The 21,571-nt window shown below is 39.8% G+C and overlaps 1 protein-coding gene across 4 annotated transcripts in view; it reads left to right on the forward strand.

The window, feature by feature from the left end:
* The window catches only part of LOC145686345 (uncharacterized), a 244,867-nt gene that overhangs the window by 152,141 nt on the left and 71,155 nt on the right, over positions 1–21,571 (forward strand). For all 4 annotated transcript variants that reach the window (XM_081759588.1, XM_081759589.1, XM_081759586.1 and 1 more), the window contains exons 7-8: positions 2,771–2,910; positions 16,195–16,324. In XM_081759588.1, the coding sequence (XP_081615714.1) occupies positions 2,771–2,910; positions 16,195–16,324 (270 nt within the window). The remainder of the gene's footprint in view (positions 1–2,770; positions 2,911–16,194; positions 16,325–21,571) is intronic.

The following is a 21,571-nucleotide window of genomic DNA, read 5'->3' on the forward strand; positions in this document are numbered from 1 at the left end:
AAATTCGGAATTTCTACGTTGCCAAGGTTTCTCTGAAGAGTTGAAATATATTTATTAGCACAAGACTTTAATAATTTATCCCTCATTATTATGTATGTTCAATTTATGAAGAAAATTTGAACGAAGAAACTGGTGTTTAATTGAACGTAGAATTCATTGTTCATTTCATCTCTACTTTAAATATTGAGGCTATAGGAAATATAGATAGATGTAAGCGTGTTATCAGAACAATAATGCTTCCACTTGGAATCGATCTCTGGTTTTCCTTACTAAAGGCAAAATCTTTCATCACTAACTTCCCAGTGAGCTGTAATGCAGTAAATGTGTCCTCATAGTCATTTAGGTGCAGGGGCGGACTGGCCCACCCTGCTACCCTGCAAATGCAGGGTGGGCCCCCCAAACAGGTGGGCCCCTCCACCAATTTTAAAAAGATGTGCTCAATTAAACCTACCAGCATCAAAAATATGGCAGGGTAACTCCGGTAAACTTGTGTTTTGGATAAAAAAGACGTCAAGTTAAACTTTCATGAACAGACCTTATTCTTCTTCACGTTTATCGACTTGAAAAGGTTCCGTCTATGAGACAATCAGGCCCTAAAACATTGCGGGGTTTGTGATATAGCAGCTGTTAAAAACGAGCACGTTAACTACTACTTTTTTAAATATAAGAAACACAGTAGATTTCAGGCTCTTATTGGATTTGGATACCATTGCCTACTCCGGTCCTTTTACAAGCCGGCGAGTGGCGATGTTTTTAAGAAACAATAGTTTCGTAGATATTGTTATTGTGGAAAGTGGAGGTGGAGCCGGAACGCTTTTGAACTGCATTGTCCTCAGACCAAGCTTTGAAGAAAAAAACGAAGCCAGATCCGATTTCAGGCTTCGTTTTTTTTTTTTTCAGTGCGGTAAAGCGAAAAGAAATTAGTCGCCACTATCAACGATAGTTTTATACAAACCTCAAACAATTACTATGAAGTTGCTGCCCTCGGCTCGTGTTTTATTTGTATATTACATCGAAGAGCAAATCCGATAGCAGCAATTCAATTATTGGAACACCAGTTACGTGTCGTTTGTCGTGGAAGACAGATGTGGTTGTGTCAGTATGGATGGTAGGAGTGATTGTAAGATTACTGTAAGGAAAAAATATAAAAGTGGTGCTAAAAAGCGAGAACAGAAACGAAAATGTGATTTACGAAAAGCTGCATCTGACCCAAAACAACGTAGGCTATTTGAATCTGTGAAGCCCCAAGAAACAAATGAGCGTGATGTGACTCATTCGAGTACTGCAGGACAGTTGCCAGTTTTTTTTTTTTTTTTTTTTTTTTTTTTTTTTTGTCTAAGGTGTTTATAAATTATAATGTGTAGACCACGTCTTTGGATGATTTCAGTCAATTGTAGCTTATCTTTTATGGCTATTTTTACTTGAAATTACACAACTTTAACAGGCGAACACGAAATTAACTGAACTGTTTGCTGCCGCGTAGTGCTTTCAAACGGGTCAGATCAGGCTTTCATGGGTCAGGGTCGAGTCAAGCCTGCTTGAGACACGGGTCGGGTCAGGTCACCTAAGCTAGGGTCAGGGCTGCTCTAGCCACGGGTCGGCTCGGGTCAACTTTCTTATGCGCCTTTTCGGCTAAATCCTTCTCGGGTCGAGAGGGTCGGGTCGAGTTGAACGTCGACCCGACCCGACTCATGACCCAAATAGGTTTTAGCCGAAACGACGCATAAGAAAGTTGACCCGAGCCGACCCATGGCTAGAACAGTCCTGACCCGATCTGTGACCCAAGGAGGTTCAACTCGAGCCCTGACCCGATGAAGCCTGACCTGACCCGTTTGAGAGCACTAGCTGCCGGCACTGGGCTCAGTAAGCGATGGTGTAACTTCTACAAGTGCTGAACACTTATGCTCTCAATCAAATCAGTGTGTATATCGTGTAAATGTTAACTTCCCTTTAGTTATTTAAAGTTAATTTAAAATAAAAGTGTAGTAAAATGTAAAAAATATTTGTGATGTGCAAAGTAGGTATTCATATGAAAAGAGAAGTTGCTGCCAGCCGAGGAATGGGCGGACTACACTAGACGATAGATGATATCTAATCTTTCTGCGACATGAAGATATGATATTATGACGTACTTATGTCAAGGAAAATCTTGCGTTTCGAAATCTGTCGCAAATGTACCTCCAATCGCATTCTTTGTGTTGCATTGAGGCCACAAAGTTACAGCTTGTTCAAGTTTCCAACACTGACGCCATGTCTGTTGTCTCACCTGACACGCTTGGGGGGGGGGGGAGGAGTTGTCTGCTAAGAGCGGGGCGTACTTCCTCGAGATTATACAGCAATATTTAGACGAGTTTGTGTATGTGGGTTACAACATTTTCTTCTCGCCAAAAAGACAGGTACATAGAGAGATTGCGCCACATTCGCGAGCAGACTCCCGACTGAAGTAAGTGGAATGCCAAGTACATTTTTAGATTTTTATACAGTGGGCCCTCATTTCAGTTTAGCAGGGTGGGCCCTATGGTTGCCAGTCCGCCCCTGTTTAGGTGTACATTTAATTTACTTAAATGTTTACTCGAAGTTTCCTTCAAGAGAAGCAAACAAATAAGATAGCTTCCCGTATTATAGTGTAGTGATCTTTCATCTAGAATAGCCGATTGCATCATTGTAAGTATAATAATCTTGAACTAAGACCTGTATAGTATTCCAATACTTCCATATTGTCTTTTGATGTTACGAATTTTAAAATTAATTGTTCACTTTTGTATTACAGCTTCCACAAATCGGCCATTTTGTTTGTTTGACATTAAAAGTGCTGAACATCAGCGAGGTACCCCAGTTTGAATTAGAAAGAATATTTCTAATGCCTCAAGCGTCGAAGACACTGGCAATGCTTATGACATCTCTTTTGAGGTAAAGTAATTCTGTGATTCATAAGATTGCTGTATTCTGGTATTTTAACGTGTAAATGTAATATGTAATTGACTCGGTAACAAATTGTGTTATTTTTATTAGTGAATATTTAAAATCGCAAGTGAAACAAGATATGATAATTTTCGTAAGTCAGGAAATAGTTTAAAATAGGGGCCGCGGTGGCTCAGTGGTAGAGCGTTCACCTCTAGTGCTTGGGGTCCCGGGTTCGATCCCAGCCCCCGCCAAGTGAACTTCGTGGTGGACAAACCGTGTGTGTGGGTTTTCTCGGGGTTCTCCCGTTTCCTCCCACTATCTTCATTCCACCATTTCATTCATTACTCATCATCACAGTCTCCTTTAGCCTACCCGGCATAACCGTGGGATGTAAAACTCAAAGATTTCATTTGATTTCAATAGTTTAAAATACAAAATGAAGTATGCACAAACGTAACGAATGAGTTTTTGCTACTGTGTAGAGTTCAAAACAGAACGTTTCTCGAGTTTAATGTCCTAAACTATTGTGAAATTACAGTACGTAGTAGAAATATTACACATGAGAATGTTTGACGACAGTAGATTGGCAAGAGTGAAAGTTGTGGACTCTTCTGAGCTTAGAATATGTTTTTCTTCTTCTTCATCTTTTCCTAGTATTGAAGAGGGTGTGTAAGAGGGAGGAAAAATCGGCAAAACTCCTCCTACACCACTAGCCGTCAGAAGAAGTAAGTGGGGAATCTAGCTCTCATCTGGGCAACAGTGAAATGTGGAAGACCATGGTCTCTAAAAGCTTGACGAACCTGCTCTTTAAATTGATCGTAAGACCACTGCGCAAACTCAGGTTTCGATTCTATTGCCGAATACCAACTTTCGGCCCCACCTTTGAGTAGGGACCCTCGGATTAACTTTTTCCATACACTGCTCTACCCATTCACCTCAGCAACAGTTTCATACTTCCTCAAAAATCTATCAACATCTTCCCCAAATCGTACATAAAATGGCTCGGGCCTAATGATCGAGTTCATATATTGAACAGGACCCTCACCTCCTGCGTTATTAGCTGCAGACGCCATGTCAAAAATTTTCGGGCTTAAACAGATCGAAGAGGTGCCAGAAATCTCAGAAAAAATATCTTATAGACGTAACTGGTGATGCAAATTATTCAAATACTGGCGTGTAACCTTCGCATACTTTGGGGATGAACACGCGGCAAGTTCAAAATATTCAGTATCACTATGATCTAAAATTTCCTCAGCAGGCACACCTAATTCTTCACCTAAATATCGCAACATAGACACAAAAACTCTTAAAACTTGGGCACACAATTACACATCACATCAATACTAAAAATTCTAATAATCAAATATAAATGAACAGTAACACCGAAAAAGAAAATATATATATTTCAAAAGGAATTGAGAGGAACATTTAACCACAACCCATACATAATGCTCGAGAAACAAAAGAAACATAGGTGAGCTACTTTTCACTTGAGGAGAAGCTCTCGGACTCTAGCGATACTTCGCCCTTAAACGAGGAATTCGGATCGATCAGAAATTCCATCTGACCGCAGCGAACTCCGTATGCGGACTCGACCAACAGGCCTCAACGCTAGAGTAGTACTTTTCACTCGAAAAAGAGACACACACCAAAGGAGCAATCACAATAGTCTGAAACCCTCTTCATACAGCACTACGCCCTTAGCTAGGTTCTGCACGGGGTAACGTCCATACCTCCGCAATAAACCTCGCATAGACTCGGCAAAAAGATGCCTCGCTGCATAAGTAGTGAACTACTCATAGACCCAACAGAAAAATAGCTTTTTGGCCTCCACTCTGGTAAAACCATCCGTCTGTTGCCCAATAACTGGTCTCGATCGGGGTGCGTCTGCTACACTCCCGCGAGAGATCCAGCCTAGACTTGGCACCGAAATGCCTGCTCAATACAACAGCTATTGGCCAGCTAAGAAACAGAAAATCATCCACAAAATAAGAGAAAGGCGAAAAAACTAGAAAACAAATAAGGAACTAAAAAAACACTAAAAACATGCATTATTAAAACTGGCAAAGCTAGAAAAGCATCTCCACCATGAAGAGGGTGTGTAAGAGGGAGGAGAAAACGGCAAAAACTCCTACACCACTAGCCGTCAGAAGAAATAAGTGGGGAATCTAGCTCTAGATGATAGGTACTAAGATCGGGCGGCTGTCCTCTGAGGTAAAATCATAATTATACTGTAAGGAATTAGCAAGATGAGTTTCTAGAAAAGAGAGACTGGGTTTGGGAAGAAGATTAGGAGAGTGATGGGAATACCTTCATTACGACGTCTGGGCGTAAAGCTGTCCCTCCTCGATGATCAAGACCGGTGTGCAAAGGCTCGGCTTCTTACTCTCTCAAAAGCTCTAATCGTCAGCTGGTCTCGAACCGTTGTCGAAGTTCCCTCTTGTGAATCAGACTCTCGTACACTGGCCAGATGCAACAGCCATCCGCCAGCTCACAGTCCAACTCCAACAGCCACCTCCCAAAGCGGAAGTCTCCGGTCCTATTTAAGGTCGGGTCCCGGGCTCGGCGATTATTTCAGGTGAGCCAAGAAGCGAGTTCCAGACGTCACGGAAGGTGTGGTATGAGGTTGTGGGAGGAGTCAGGAAAAAGTCTCACACACATTTGTTACAAAACGCAAAAAACAATTACATAAATTAAAAATGAAAATGAAATGAAATCTTTGAGTTTTACGTCCCACGGTTATGCCGGTTAGGCTAAGGAGACGGTGATGATGAGTAATGAATGAAATGGTGGAATGAAGAAAGTGGGAGGAAACGGGAGAACCCCGAGAAAACTTACGCACACGGTGTTCATCCACCACAAAGTTTACTTGGCGGGGGCTGGGATCGAACCCGGGACCCCTAGCACCAGAGGTGAACGCTCTACCACTGAGCCACAGCATCCCCCTACATAAATTAAATCACATTTACAAAGTGCTGATTCAGCCAAACACAGAACAGTCGGTCGCTGGTTCTTAAGAGCATTAGTCCACATGTTGCTCGTTTCTTGCGACGTAATATAAGCACATAATAATATAGCAAAGGTCTCTGTCCTTTCCCGAAATACACTAAATCTCTCAAGACACAAACAGCATGCACAAAAATAGGCAACCCACATCATTGTTCGCTGATAAATATGATATGTACAAAATCAATCAGTCAATGATAAATCAGTCACTGACAGTCTTTAATGTGGGCACCAGCACAGACACAAATCCCTTTACAGTATTAACACAAAATAACTCTCGTAACTCTTTAACTATTGAGTCAAAACATCAGACAATCTATTAAAATATATAGGAGACATAATTTTAATCTAGATTCATTGTTTGTTTCCTTGCCTCTTTCTTGCTTACATTAAGGATTTGTAGTTTTATCAGCTTTAACGTCATCGTCAAGTGTGAAGGAATATGTGGAATGAAAAGAAATCTCGCATGGTATTGAGAACTAAGATTCGTTTGATTAACCTTTTCAGGACGGGCAGGGATTTCACGAAAATCGTAGACCTTTACTTTGGCGGCCCTAGCACCCCTCCTAATTCTTCCATAAGTATGAATTATACCTTGTTGGAAAGCTTATGAAACAAAGATTCTAGTAAGATAATTTTTTAGCCTACCGTACCTAACCCGTAGAAGAAGAAGAAGAAGAAAGAAAGAGAAAAAGTGAAAAAAATATTTTTTTGGAAATTTGTGAGAGTCTGGCAACACTGTTTCTAGTCGTACGCTAGAAAAAATATTCTGACCTGTAGGCCAGACATTGATAATAATTATACCAAAAAATGAAGGGCAAAGGTACAATAGCTAGGTAAAAAAAAAATCGGAAGATAGAATCTAGGTGAATAGTCCTGTTCCTATTTTCCCGAGAAATTTTCGTCTACCCTTACGTTGGCAAGGTTGGCGACGCCCCTAAATGTCACACATAAACAAACCATACCTCGTTGGAAACCTTATAGAACAGACATTTCAGCAAAGTAACTTTCGTGTCTCTCGGACCAAATTAGTAAAAGAAGAAGAAGACGAAAGTCATTTTTTTTCTTCAAAAATACAATTCTTCAGATTTTGTCAGACTGTGGCAACGCTGATATATACCGTACGCAAGCAAAAAAAATCTCAGATTTACGCCAGACACTGGATACAATGATATCAAAAAATGAAGGATTTAGATTCAATAGGAATGGAGGGAAAAATTCGGAACCCCGAACCTACGTGAATCATCCTGTATTTTTTCGATAGATTGTGGTATACGCTAACATTGGCAAGTCTGGTGATGCCCCTAATTGTCACAAGCATATCATCTATACCTCGTTGCAAACCTTATGAGACACCCATTTCAACAGGGTAACTTTCTTGTCTCTCGGACCAAACTAGTAAAAGAAGAAGAAGACGAAAGTCAAAATTTTTGCGAAAAAACCTATTATTTCCAAATTTGTCCGACTATGGCAACGCTGTTATTTCTCGTACGCAAGAAAAAAAAATCTCACATTTACGCCAGACATTGGGGACAATGATATAAAAAAATGAATGGTATAGGTGTAATAGAAATGGAGGAAAAAATTCGGAGCACCGAATCTGCGTGGATCATCCTATATTTTTTTTCGATAGATTGTGGTATACGCTAATACCGGAAGGCTTGGCCACGCTCCTAATTGTCACAAACATATCAGCTGTACCTCGTTGGAAAGCTTATGGAACAAACATTTGAACAAGGTAACTTTTGTGTGTCTCGGGCCAAACCAGTAAAAGAAGAAGACGACGAAAGTCAAAATTTTGGGTGGAAAATCGTTTTTCGAAATTTGTCGGACTATTGCAACACTGTTTTTTGTCGTATGCAAGAAAAATAATTCTCACATTTACTCCCGTTATTGTGAACAATTGTGCAAAAAATAAACCGTGTAAGTGCAGTAGGAATGCACTATTACTAACGGCAGAGAATAAACTCGCATTGGTTCACCTAATATTCTTCGTCGCAAGATCATTCCTTTTCTTCCCTTTTGCTTCGTCAGGAAGATTTTTTTCTAAAACTAAATAACTTGTCAAAGGAGGGAGTTGAAAGAAATGCATATTTACGACCCTTAGATTCAACTGATAGCTACAGCTGACTCTGACCAGGCTAAAAATAGAACGGTGCGTTCTGAGGTGATAACTGTTTTCCTTTCGCTCTCTCTCTCTCTCTCTCTCTCTCTGTGTGTGTGTGTGTGTGTGTGTGTGTGTATGTCTGTTCAATAAGTTATCTTGTTGGAATGTCTGTTCTATAAGCTTTCCAACGAGGTATAGCTGATATGTTTTTGACAATTAGGAGCGTGGCCAAGTCTGCCAATGTTAGCTTATACCACAATCTCTCGAAAACATACAGGATGATTCACGTAGGGTCGGCGTTCCGAATTTTTTTCTTCACGCCTATTCCACCTACACCATTCATTTTTTTATATAATTGTTCCCAATGTCTGGCGTAAATGTGAGATTTTTTTTCCTTGCGTACGACAAGTAACAGTGTTGCCATAGTCCGACAAATTTCGAAAAATTTTAATTTGCCCCCAAAATTTTGACTTTCGTCGTCTTCTTCTTTTACTGGTTTGGCCCGAGACACACAAAAGTTACCTTGTTGGAATGTTTGTTCCATAAGCTTTCCAACGAGGTATAGCTGATATGCTTGTGACAATTAGGAGCGTAGCCAAGTCTGCCGATATTAGCGTATACCACAATCTATCGAAAAAAATAGATGATGATTCACGTAGGTTCGATGTTCCGAATTTTTTTCTTCACTCCTACTGCACCTACACCATTCATTTTTTTATATAATTGTTCCCAATGTCTGGCGTAAATGTGAGATTTTTTTTCCTTGCGTACGAAAAATAACAGAGTTGCCATAGTCCGACAAATTTTGAAAAATTTGATTTTCCACCCAAAATTTTGACTTTCGTCTTCTTCTTCTTTTACTGGTTTGGCCCGAGACACACAAAAGTTACATTGTTGGAATGGCTAATCTATAAGGTTTTCAACGAGGTATGGTTTGTGTGTCTGTGATAATTACGAATGTCGCTAGGGCTGTCAACGTCAGAGTACATTACAGTGAATATTGAATAATATACAGGATGTGTTACGTAGGTGTGAGGTTCTGAATTTCTTTTTCCATTTTTATTGAACCGATGGGTTTGACTTTTGTGTATCATTGTCCCAAATATCTGTCGTAAATGTGAGATTTTTTTTTCTTGCGTACGATGAATAACAATGTTGCCAGAGTTCCTCAAATTTGAAATATATTTTTTTGTCTTTATAAGAAAATATACAATAAGAAAAAGGGTAAATTCAATACCCCTCCTATTCACCCCTCTCAAGCCCAAAAGTCATGGACTGGGTATGGCTAGTTAGTATGTTCATTTGTCTCTATAGATGCCATTTTTTATCCTTGTAGCTCCATCAGGGGGGGTACCTCCCCCCAAATTCTGAAGGGAGAGAGGGAACACTATAAACACCCAACTTTGCCCCCCTCCCCCTTCACGGAGGGACCCATTACATGAATGATATACACAGGATTAGAAAGTTCCATCCTTTCTGAAGAGATACATACCAAAATCATATCTCTAGGTTAATTAGGAGCTGAGCTAGAGAGGTTTGAATTGCTGGCTCAAGGGTTGAGCCGTTCGTCCTGAAAAGGTTAAGCATCTCAAATTTGAAGGCGATAACATTAAAAGGCGCGTTTCTGCCTAGAAGAATATAAAGCTTATTTGGTAAACAGCTTTATAAAATACATGGTGTTTCAAAAAGACACGGCAAAAATTCAGGGGCAGATTCCTTACGGGTAGACAAGTAAAAACGTTCATATGAACATATGTCCGGAAATGCATCGTTACAGAGCTATAGCCACTGACACCACCTGACGGTGTGAAATAGTCACCTTCTGTCCGGAACTGTTTCCCGACGTATTACCAGAGTGTCGTGTGTGAAAGAATATGCAACACAGGTTCAAACGAAATTAATTATGCCGATTGCGCGTTGAATGGTACAAGAATCAGTAAAAAACACGCGCAAATAATGCATAATAATTGGTACTTTTAATGTCCGTATTGGAAAGTGCAACACTAATACAAATGGCAGTGAGAAAAGCAAAACGACACAGGTATAGTCATAAAGTCCAAAGAACCATCATCAAACAAGAGTTACAACCACAAACAGTAAATTGTGTGAATCACCAGCGCCACAAAATCGATACTGTAGTACCTTACAGTAAGTGCTGAAAATGTCCTCCTCCTGCCCGAATGCAAGCTGCAGCCCGTCGCCGCATCGATGAACGAACGCGTGCCCAAGTACCAGGGGTGTTCCGTAGTCGCTGGCAAGCTGCTTCGATACGAATACGAAGCGTCTTCTCAGTATCCACAGCAGATGCGTAGACCAACGACTTTAAATGTCCCCACAGGTAATAGTCCAATGGATTTATATCTGGTGAGCGTGGAGGCCAAGCAACTGGTCCTCCACGCCCTATCCATCTGCCAGGGAATACGGCATTTAGATACTGTCGGGCTGTAACACTGAAATGCACGGGCGCACCGTCATGCATAAAATGTAACATTGGACGCAGAGCCAGGAGTACAGTATCCAGTACATCTGGAATGTGGGTTTCCAAAAAGTGTCGCCGACAATACCACACCACACATTTAGAGCAAACTGTTGTTGATGTCTTCTCTGACTGATCGCATGAGGATTATCTGGCAACCAGACATGTGCATTATGGAAATTGAAGATGCCGTCACGTGTGAACTGCGCCTCATCTGTAAACACTATTGCAGATGCGAAGTTTGGATTGACAGCACACTGCTCGCGGTACCATTGGCAAAAGCGCACTCTCGGCTGATGATCGGCTGGCGACAAAGCCTGCACTCGCTGAAGGTGATATGGATACAAGTTCGCTCGCCGACAAACACGCCATATCTGTGTGTGAGGTACATGCAGTCTCATACCTACTCCTCGTGTGCTGTCCTCTGGATTGTGTCGAAAAGCATCCACTATCTGCTCTTCTACCTCGGGGGTCATAGCTCTTGGTCTGCCACTGTTTCCAGCAGCATGGGGCGCAAAACTTCCATACTCACGCAGGCGGCGATGGAGGGATTCAAATGTTTTTCTGTCTGGAATGTGACGTCCGGGGTATCTCTCCTGGTACAGACGCCGTGCTTCGAGTGCATTTCCATCCGCCAATCCCTATGTGACATGCATATCTGCTAATTCTGCATTCGTGTACATGTTTCACTTCTGTCCTAAACACCACTGTCTATTGATATGTACATACACTTGCTCCACAAACACGTATTCCCGTCTTCCAAAGCACAAGTTGTAGTCACTTTTCCAGTTTCTGTTCCACACTACTAAGTGCAGTCAATTCTCACCACGTCGTCTGTTCCACAGCACAATTTGCTTACTTTGAATGTACACTTCTGTTTCACAGCACTACTGTCACTTCAGCTCACATTGTACCCAGCTCCAATTACAGTAACTTTTCTGTCTTAAATACCTTCGAGATGTTAATGTTGCAATGGCCTCCTAGACCTGAGAGTGCGTCCAAAGCTTCATGCACCTTTCGGCAAATGCTATGTTTTAACTTGCAACTAATCTAATTAGAAATGCTGTCCATCATCAATGATTCTTGTTGTCAGCCATGGTACTCCTCCACACCTACTCGCGAGACATCGTGCGTTCAACATTTCCCTCCTTCATTCCTTGGGTTGTAGCTCCTGCACGATGCTTTCGTTATGGTATTTTCTTATGCCTGATGAGCATGTGTAATTGCATTTTTGGGTGCGTTTTTCTCACTGCCATTTGTATTAATGTTGCACTTTCCAATACGGACATTAAAAGTACCAATTATTATGCATTATTTGCGCGTGTTTTTTTTCTGATTCTTGTACCATTCAACGCACAATCGGCATAATTAATTTCGTTCGAACCTGTGTTGCATATTCTTTCACACACGACACTCTGGTAATACGTCGGGAAACAGTTCCGGACAGAAGGTGACTATTTCACACCGTCAGGTGGTGTCAGTGGCTATAGTTCTGTAACGATGCATTTCCGGACATATGTCCATATGAACGTTTTTACTTGTCTACCCGTAAGGAATCTGCCTCTGAATTTTTGCCGTGTCTTTTTGAAACACCCTGTATAGTTTATAACAGATGAACATACTTGATCCTCATCAGATGGAAAAACATACAATCAAATTGATCACGTTTTACTAGATACTTGATTGATTGCTTGATTGATTTGACTTCAGCGTCCTTTCAGCAGCAAGGCTATATGAGACGTTAACCTACAGCTTAACGTGGAGTCCAAACGACGTGAGCTCCTGCTGAAAATCTAATCTGGGTTTCCTGTGCCAAAGGTGTATACGCTAATTTAGTAGATACAAGGTGTATACGCTAATTTAGTAGATACAAGAAGACAGTCTAGCATAATCGATGTCCTTTAGGGGAGCTAACTGTGATATTAATCATACCTAGTAGCAGTGATGACAAGAGAGAGGTTATCTTTGAAAAGAGGAAACATTCAACATCTGAAAACTGAGAGGTTTAATTTAAGGAAATAATAGGATAGCCAGGCGAGAGGGGAAATACCAGACTGAAGTGTCGAATAGATTCTCTGTTTTACAAGGTTCGAAATGCACTAATGTTAAGGATATTTCTGTTAAAATTAGGGATAACATTAAAATTTCAACAAACGAAAATTTGGTACATGCGGAAATACATAGGAACAAACCGTAGTTCGAACAGGAATGCACTAAACTAATAGAGAAGATAAATCAGGCAAAAGTGCGATGGCTGCAAAACCCGAGCGATGTAACCATACAAAATTTAGTTGACATCAGGCAGGAAACTTCAAAAACTTCTGTAACAAAGAAGCGCGACGTTTTGAAAGCTAAAATTTATCGAACTTAAAGATAATAGTTGAAACAGAAATATTCAGGATATGTATAAGGGCATCAATTAAGTTAAGACAGGTTATTAACCTCGCGCTTATAGCTATATTAAAGAAAGCCGACGGAACAATTCTCACTAAAGCGGATAGCATTTTGAATAGATGGAAAGGTTTCTTTGGCGATCTGCTTAACACGCAGTCAGAAAATAATGTTAAATGCACACAGCAAAACTGTATATTCCAGAACACAAATCTCTGGGTGTGGACGAAATTCTGACTGAATTAATTTTAGCTGGAGAAGGAAGATTGTGGAACGTGATATACAGACTCATTCTCCTCATCTGGGATAAGAAAGAATTGCACAAGGATGGAAGAAATCAGTCATTGTTTCAGTTTACGGGAAAGCTGACAAAACTGATTGTAATGGTGATCAGGGCATGGAAGAAATCAGTCATTGTTTCAGTTTACGGGAAAGCTGACAAAACTGATTGTAATGGTGATCAGGGCATATCTCTTTTGTTAAGAACCTATAAAATCCTTGCAAGATTGACCTCATACACAGATGGATTGGAGATTATTTAGGCTAAATGGATCAACTATCGACTAGATATTTACCATTCGTCAAAACGTTCTTACTGAATTTAGTATACTGAAAAAGATAGATTAAATGAATGGCTTATTGCAGAAAGGGACCTGAGTCACTTTTTCATAATTCTGAGAAAAACACGAAAAACTGTATACATTGATGGTGTAACAAATAAATGTACCATTTTTGGCTCAAAGATAAAGCATAGCGAAAGTGCAATTTTCCAACCTTCAATGTGTCCCCTTGTACTTCGCTGCTGGAGACAGTTGGGATGAAAAAGTAGTGACTCCGGTACCTTTCTGCAATAAAAGTGAAAACTGTGTGAAATATGAGCAGAAATGTCTTACAAATGTTTGTTGTTGATGCTTTACCATAAGTTAGGTTATACAATTATGACAGAAAAGTATAGATTTGTCAACGAATTACATTACATTTACCTAGTATTCTACAAATGTCCGTTGTCGTAACATGACCACATGAGTTAGGTTAGGTTATATTTTCCATAGAAAATTGTATATTCGTTAATGAATGACAGTGTAATGCATTTTCTGGACATTGTTGTCAATGTTTAAAGTACAATAATGTACGAGCTCATATATGTATGTGTTATTCAACATCTGAGTCTGCTGCATTGTTGCCTGTAATGGACCACTGAAGAACGTCCTCATAAAATCCTTTGACGTCTTCAGGTACACACGACAAGGCAGTCCGTATATCCTTCAATTTAGCAAGCTTGATCAACATGCGAACCCCTGGGAACGTACATCGTGAAGTAAGTACAATTCTTACACCTTTGGATAAGCAGAAAGAGTGAGACGTCACTTTTAATGAATTCGGACACTTTGACAGTGCTCTTATGTTCCAGACAGTATTCAAAGTATTGATACTTAGAAATCTGAAAATACTGCATATTCTTGTGGGAACACATGGTAGTTTCCACAGATGGCACAGTTTTGTAGACTAGAGGCCACCACGAAATCAGTAATGCCACTGGTGTCGATAAGTTTAACAGTATTTTGACCACCAAGAACTGCATTACAGATTAGCGTGCCCAGTTCGTACAATGTATACATACGGTTGTAATGTCTAATGAAACGTCGAATAACACTAAAATTCCGGTTGCATGGAAGATATGAGTTTCCTCTGAGTGGAAAATGATGCAGGATCTTCTGAAATCTCCAGTGTTCGTTAATGCTAGTAGAACGCGATACAATGTGTGGTTTTTACTTTGTCCAGGACAATTGTCCGAGAAAAGATGCAATTATTTTACACTAAGAGGCACATAGTTTCAGGGTTGAAAAGATCATTTTTCACATGTTTTTTCCTCTTTCTCCGTGCAAAGGAATCAGTGCCTGTCGATAGAGAGTAGCCATTATTGCAGAAAGGGTCCCGAGTCAGTGACTTAGGTACTTTTCTGCACTAAAGAATAACTCACTGTGCACTGCCTTTGTATAGGCTCGTACAACTGACGTCCTTTCTGCACTAAACGTTGTGTCTGTAATTGGAGAAGTCAAAAATACCACTAATTCGGATACCTCAAAAATGTGACTTAAGTTCCTTTCTGCAATAAGCCATAATGTGTTTAAATGAAACTCAAATAAAGCCCGAGTTGGAAAATACTTTTCCACGAGTTTTCCCATCGAGAATGGACTGAAATAGATTATGCGTTGTCGTCATTATTGTTCAGTTTTGTTGTGGATCAAGAAAACGATCAATTGATTGGAGTGAACGTCCCACTGCTGCACGAAAGCTATATGCAGTGGTATTTACTGTTTCAAGTATGATCAGAACTACTACGCAGTTTTGTATTTGGTTTTACCAGTACCCAATTTAACACTTTTGTTGTACTAGTACTCCGTAGCAGAAATCGAACCCGATACCAGATGCACTGTAAGCACGTGTTAACTCTTGGTCATGAAGGTGCTCAAGATCAGGAATGTATAAAAGATAAAAACAAGTGCAAGAAGAAGCAGTGGAATCCAGAGAGAATGAGAAGAAACTTGAATACATCAGAACACGGGACCATCTATCACCCATTGCTTCAGTTTCCCAGTTCAACGACACGAAAAGAAGATAGTGGATCCTTTGTATATGTAAACTGAATGATGGTCACCATGATAATCACATTAACATTAAAGTCAGACATAAGATCGTACAAATATTTTTGAAGGACTCTAGAATGAATATCAGCTAGAACTTTTTAAATCGTTTTGAAGCTGAATATATTTACTGATGGACATTGGCAGGAACGAGTACGTACAGGTTCAGCTATACTCTTTAAACCAGCCATCATCTCTCTGGTATCAATGGATTAAATCAAATGTCCGTAAATATGAAAATTTTAAATTTGATTTCTTAAGTAATTATGACAATGATCATATTTTAGCCTATGATGGTGTCCTTATTAGCAGTCGAGAACTTGGAAGACATAATATTTTATGACGATGCATTTCAATATTCTATTTGAACACAATTTTTGAATGTCGTCATCAGCGTTGCTATCTACCTGAGAGTGCCCCATCGAATTTTCATGATATGATGCTGAACAAGTTACTTAAGAACATGAGGAATCAAAAGAAATTTCGATAACAATTTTGCATATATATATATATATATATATATATATATATATATATATATATATATATATATAATGTTTGTGTGTGTGTGTACGTGTGTTTAGTTTTAAACTTAAAATGTGTTTTATTACTTATTTTATATTAATTAAAAGATTGTTTCTTTGTAAAACTGTATTTCCTTGTAGCTCACCCACTGTAAGACTGAAGTTGGACCGGCTACCTCCAATGCCATATAAAATATGGTCAAGAAAATTAGCTCAAAGAGTTTCTCAGTGGTATCGCATATATACACGAGAGAATAAGGATCCAATTAAGGTTAGTGGGACACATTTTTGCATATTGTTTATCATGATAATGAGTGTTACATGAGTCATAAAGTAAGTAGAAAATCGTCCCCAACAATGTTCGAGCACGCACGCATGTTTTGGTTTTAGCTTGAGGTATTAAGAAGTTCTTTCAGCGTTTTCTAAAATTTCACTTATTAAGTAGAGAGAGAGAGAAAGAGAGATAAATAGAATTTCCATTATATTGTACTGTAACGCCCAGAGGCGTAAGCCAAAGAACATAAAACACTGAAGTTTGTGCCACTCCAAGCAGTTCCTAGAAAGTTCATATAACTTGGTTGCTATGTAACCTAAGTTAAAATTAAAAAGAAAGGAAAGAAACAAAACCTTAAAATAGGTTAAATGAAAAAGACAAATAATGGCATTTTATGTAGCATGACCCTGGGCTTAACCAAATTGTGTTAATTCGACATGAGTGCTTTCTAAAGTCAAAGTGTGATGAATGTTGGATCCTAATAGTGAGCCAATTAACCATGTCGGTCCCGGGCGCCCCTCACAGGGGACATAAAATATGAAGAAATTATTATTGCTTTACAACTTTAAAATCCGACTGGCAACATTGAAAACTGTTTACAAGGGATGATCCATCTATGATTACCCCCCTGTAAACAGTTTTCAATGTTGCCAGTCTGATTTTAAAGTTGTAAAGCAATAATAATGTCGTCATGTTTTATATCCCCTGTGGGGAACGCCGGGACCGACATGGTTAAACTACAGCACAAATGTGTCTGCCTGTGAGGAAACACCAATTACAAATATAAAACTCAACCTCAGTATGTATCCAGAATGCAGCACAATCCAGAGTACATGTACATGGTTTTTGAGACCGAAGGAAATTGCTAAGAAACGATGTACTAACCAAACTCACACTCAGAAATCATCATCTTTTTCTCTCCTGAAACTGTAATCACTCTGTCTTAAAGGAAAACAATAGAGCTTCGATGGTAATCAATCAACAGATTACCTTTTAACTAAATACCCACTAATGATTGATCTTCGTCTTGGGTTTCACAGAGGTTTATATTCATTTATATTGAGCCGAAGTCAATGTACAACTGTACTGCGCATGTACAGTCCACAGCAAAAAACTTGCAATACGAGCATGTAAGTTTATTGTGAAACTATGCCTAACAGCCCAGAGAATCAACATAACGTCTAAGTGGCACGAATCACGCCAGGAGAAACCTCGACGTCCTCCCCTTCACACTTATTTTGGAGCACAAGACTCACAATAAACTTACATGCTCATGTTGCAGATTTTTTGCTGCGGACTGTACAACCCATCATCGTGAGATTGCTACGAGGAAAGCAACAGTATCTCGTTAGTCACACAGTACAGCAGTGGTGTCGAGCGTAATTTGATGCCGCCGCCGAAACTGAACAGGTTCTGCAAGGGGTTCATTGTGGCCCATTCCGACGCTAAATTCATGGCGTCGCACATCGTAGAAATGTGTAAAGTGCGTAACTTTCGTTTATATCGTGCCACTGTGAATCGTGTTATGCGGAAATAGGCGATACAGAGTCCTGAGCCCACCATGCCGATGCGAGCAGCCTAGGAACTGGCCTCCCGTGAAGAGAACCCTACCGCTATTGCGTGTGATTCGGCGTATGGGACCTCCGAAAATGCTCCCACACAACGTGCGATGGCCAACAAATGCCACATCGCAGGCTACAATCAGCAGCACCCTTCATAGGGATTTACGTCACACGGTCGTTGGCAAGAGCAGTGTGTACGCCCTGAAACAGTGCCATGTGCTTGAGCGAAAAAGAAACTTCAGGAAGCTGTATGAACGTAATTTCGCGGGTGGTCGGTGAAAGTTGGTTGTTGCCCTTAATGAGGCGTGGATTTACCTCAAACTGCTGAATGTCATGCCATTTCATACAGACTTGTTGACGCCAAAGGTTGAAGCACATTCTTCCACCAGTGCGCAGAGAGTTTTCCAAAAGGCCAGTTTCTCGTCAGGGGTAAGTTGCGTTTCCGAAAGGTGTCAAAATTAATGTTGCGTACTACCAGACTCGTATCCTGACTAAAATGTACCAGCATGAAATCCGAGCACTGTACGGACAAGACGAACTGAACCAAGACAACGCGTTCAGCCACTCGGCGAAAACATTGCTGGAATTCTACGCCGTATGGAACAGGAAACTAGAATTTCGGCAATTTCTTTCTCTAACATCCTATCAAGAGTCTATTTGCCAGCCGAATGGACTATTGTGCTTTCAGACTCATCAGGCGGCGTCTGTCCCATCTTAGAGTCTGTACTGTCTCCGGCCTGTGGAAAGCCTGTAAAGAGGAGTGAGATGTAACATCCATAGTCCAGCTGCAACACAGTCTCCTGCAATGGAAATTTCGAATCCGGGCAATAGTAGAGGTGGCCCTGTAGATTGAACACAACCAGTGATGGAAACTAGGCATTTCCTAGGTAAGTGGCACATTCAAATTCGGCTCAATATAAATGAATCAATCTCTATAAAATAATCAAGGGTATAGTTCCATTTCAGTGGGAAGTGACATTGAATATAAACTGCTGATCTATGTTGGGATGACTTAAATCGTGTTTTTCCGATAGCTTGTGCACTGTTCTATGGTGTTATTGATTGCTGACTGTACCTAAGCATTCATTTTCATATCTCTGTGTTTGAAGTCCAGTATCGAGACAAAGGTCATCAAGTCGGAGACAAAATCATAGTGGATTTGATCAGCAATCAATGTTCTGTGAGAAAAACAACTGCATAAGTAGATATTAAGCCATTTTTTTGTGTGCGAACTTGTAGCCCCAAGGTCCATGCTAAGTTTAATTCATTACATTTTGTCTCGAGATGAAGCCTTGAGATATCTTGTCTGCTTTTATTTATGTTTAATAAAATTAAAAATTAAAAATCTAACATACTTTGATCTTCCACAGTATTCTAATTTTCCATTTTATAGTTAAAATGACGAATATAATGATTTGTTTAAGTTGGAGGTTTGAAATTCAATATATAAACACTGTTAAAAATGAACTAAAACTTGTTTCAGCGTTTTCGAAGATGCTGCTGAAGTGGAAAACAGTTGATAATTTGCTAAGGATTCACTTAAAACTGTTGAATACCTGCGCAGTCTTTATTTCTTATCCTATGTATTTATATGGGATTTTTTTTTTTTTTTTTAACATGGTGTTCATATTCTGGAAAGTCAGGGAAATTCAAGAAAATGGATTTTAGTCAGGGAAATCAATGAAAGTCAGGGAGAATACAAGGAAAGTTAAGGAAAATCCAGTACATTACTCTCTCTTCTTCAGAACTCTCTTTCAAGACTAGAAAACTTAGAGACTTCATTTCTTTATTTTTTTTATTGTGAAAGATTAGAAATGTAATTATATATATTTCTTTGCATTACTGCAGCTATATCACTTTCCCTGTTTACATGTTTAAGTTCGGCGTGTTTGCATCATAATGACTTGATTCAATTTTCTTAATGACCAGTTGCTAGACAAGAAACTGTACCCTGGATTTTCTTCTGGATAGGACGTGTACTTGAAGGCAGTGGAAATGTATTTTGCAACGTGTGTGCAAAGTCTTTCAAGCTTAGTAACATGGGTCATGGAGCAGTGTCATCTCATGCTTAAGGACCTAAGCATATCAAGAACTTAAAAGCTAATTTTATGCAGCCTGCTGTTGCTGTGTTTGCGTTTTCTACCGCATAGTCGTTAGTTACAGGTGACTGTGGTCAGGAATCAGTGAAAACTCGATATAATATTGAGGATCATCGTCCAGAATCATGTGGAGGAAGTGGAATAGATTGCAAAAATAAGGAACATGGTTTATATTCATATACACAAACTGAAGATATTACAAAGGCCAAAATAATAGTTAGTTGCAAAGAAAATATCCCTGAATGCTTGCCAGAACATTTAACCAAACTTTCCAGTTGATGTTTCCTGACAGTTCTTTGCTTTCAAATTTATTCTTAAAAAAAATCTTACATTGCAATCATGTCTTAGCCCCATATTTCAAAGATTGTGTTATGAACAGAGTGAAATATCCTGCAGATTATGTCATATGTGTCGACGAATCTCTCAGTAAAGTGGTTCAGAGGTGCCAACTGACTTAGTTGTAAAATTCGGTGATGTAAATCAACAAAAACATTTCTACACAGTATCTAAATGGTGGGTTTTTGGGACGGGCAAGAGCCGATGACGTCTTGGAAAAATTCAGAGAGGGGCTAGGTCTTCCAGTAGACAATTTGCTGCAGATTTCCGTGAACGTACCAAACAATGCATTTCTTTGCCTGAATAATGTGACACTTTCTTAGGAAGAGATTCAATATGTTGCTCTATTACTGACAACACTGCTTCTAGAGTAGGATTTTGTGAGGCCGTGGTACTTGACCAATTTGTTAAATTATTTCAATATATAAATTACATTCAGTTATTTATTCTTTTAGCTTTTTCATGATCTCTTCTTTATTAACCGACTTAAAAAAAGTTCTCAATTCGAATTAGATCCGTCTATATATACACACACCAGACTGTCACAGAAGTTCTGCACCATCAGCACACTGGCCTGCATGACGTAAAACTTTGGGAGGACATTGAAAACTGTTTTCAGGCACAGAGAACAGGTTCGTGGGATCAACTGAAGGCAAGTACTGTGTGTGTAGTAAGTGTTCTCGTAAAGTCAAAAAGTGCAACAGGAACGAGGACCAAAGTGCATTTCGAGCTGTCCTACGATTTTTGTTTAAGAAAGGACTAACTGCAAAAGCTGCAGCGGAGGAAATTTGTCGTGTAGAGAACAAAGCAGTACTGGATTGATCGAAACTTCCCGTATGTTCAAAAAACTTACTTCGGACGATTTAAGCCTCGCGGACAAGCCGCGCAAGAGTAGACCTTCGATGGACATTAACGGCCCTCTGTAAGGTAGTGTGAGTGCTGAGCCACAATCGAGTGTGTTGAGTAGTTGGGGCATGCAAATCGACAGTAAACCGTTCATTGTATGCCATGGATTATGTAAATAAACTGCACCAACATCATTCCCATGAACTGACAGAGGAGCAGGCCCAACGCAGAGTGGCAATTCGCCAGACTTCGTTAAAAACAACCGCCGGGTCTTTGTTTCTGGAAAAGAATTGTGACAGAAGATGAGAAGTGGGTGTTTTTGAAAAAACCCTGACACACTAAGCAGTGGGTGGAAAAAGGACAGGAAGCCCTGGCCAATGTGAAACAGATCTGGGAAAAAC

This window comes from Thermobia domestica, chromosome 5, assembly GCF_964235325.1.
Source record: "Thermobia domestica chromosome 5, izTheDome1.hap1.1, whole genome shotgun sequence".
NCBI classification, from domain to species: Eukaryota; Metazoa; Arthropoda; class Insecta; order Zygentoma; family Lepismatidae; genus Thermobia; species Thermobia domestica.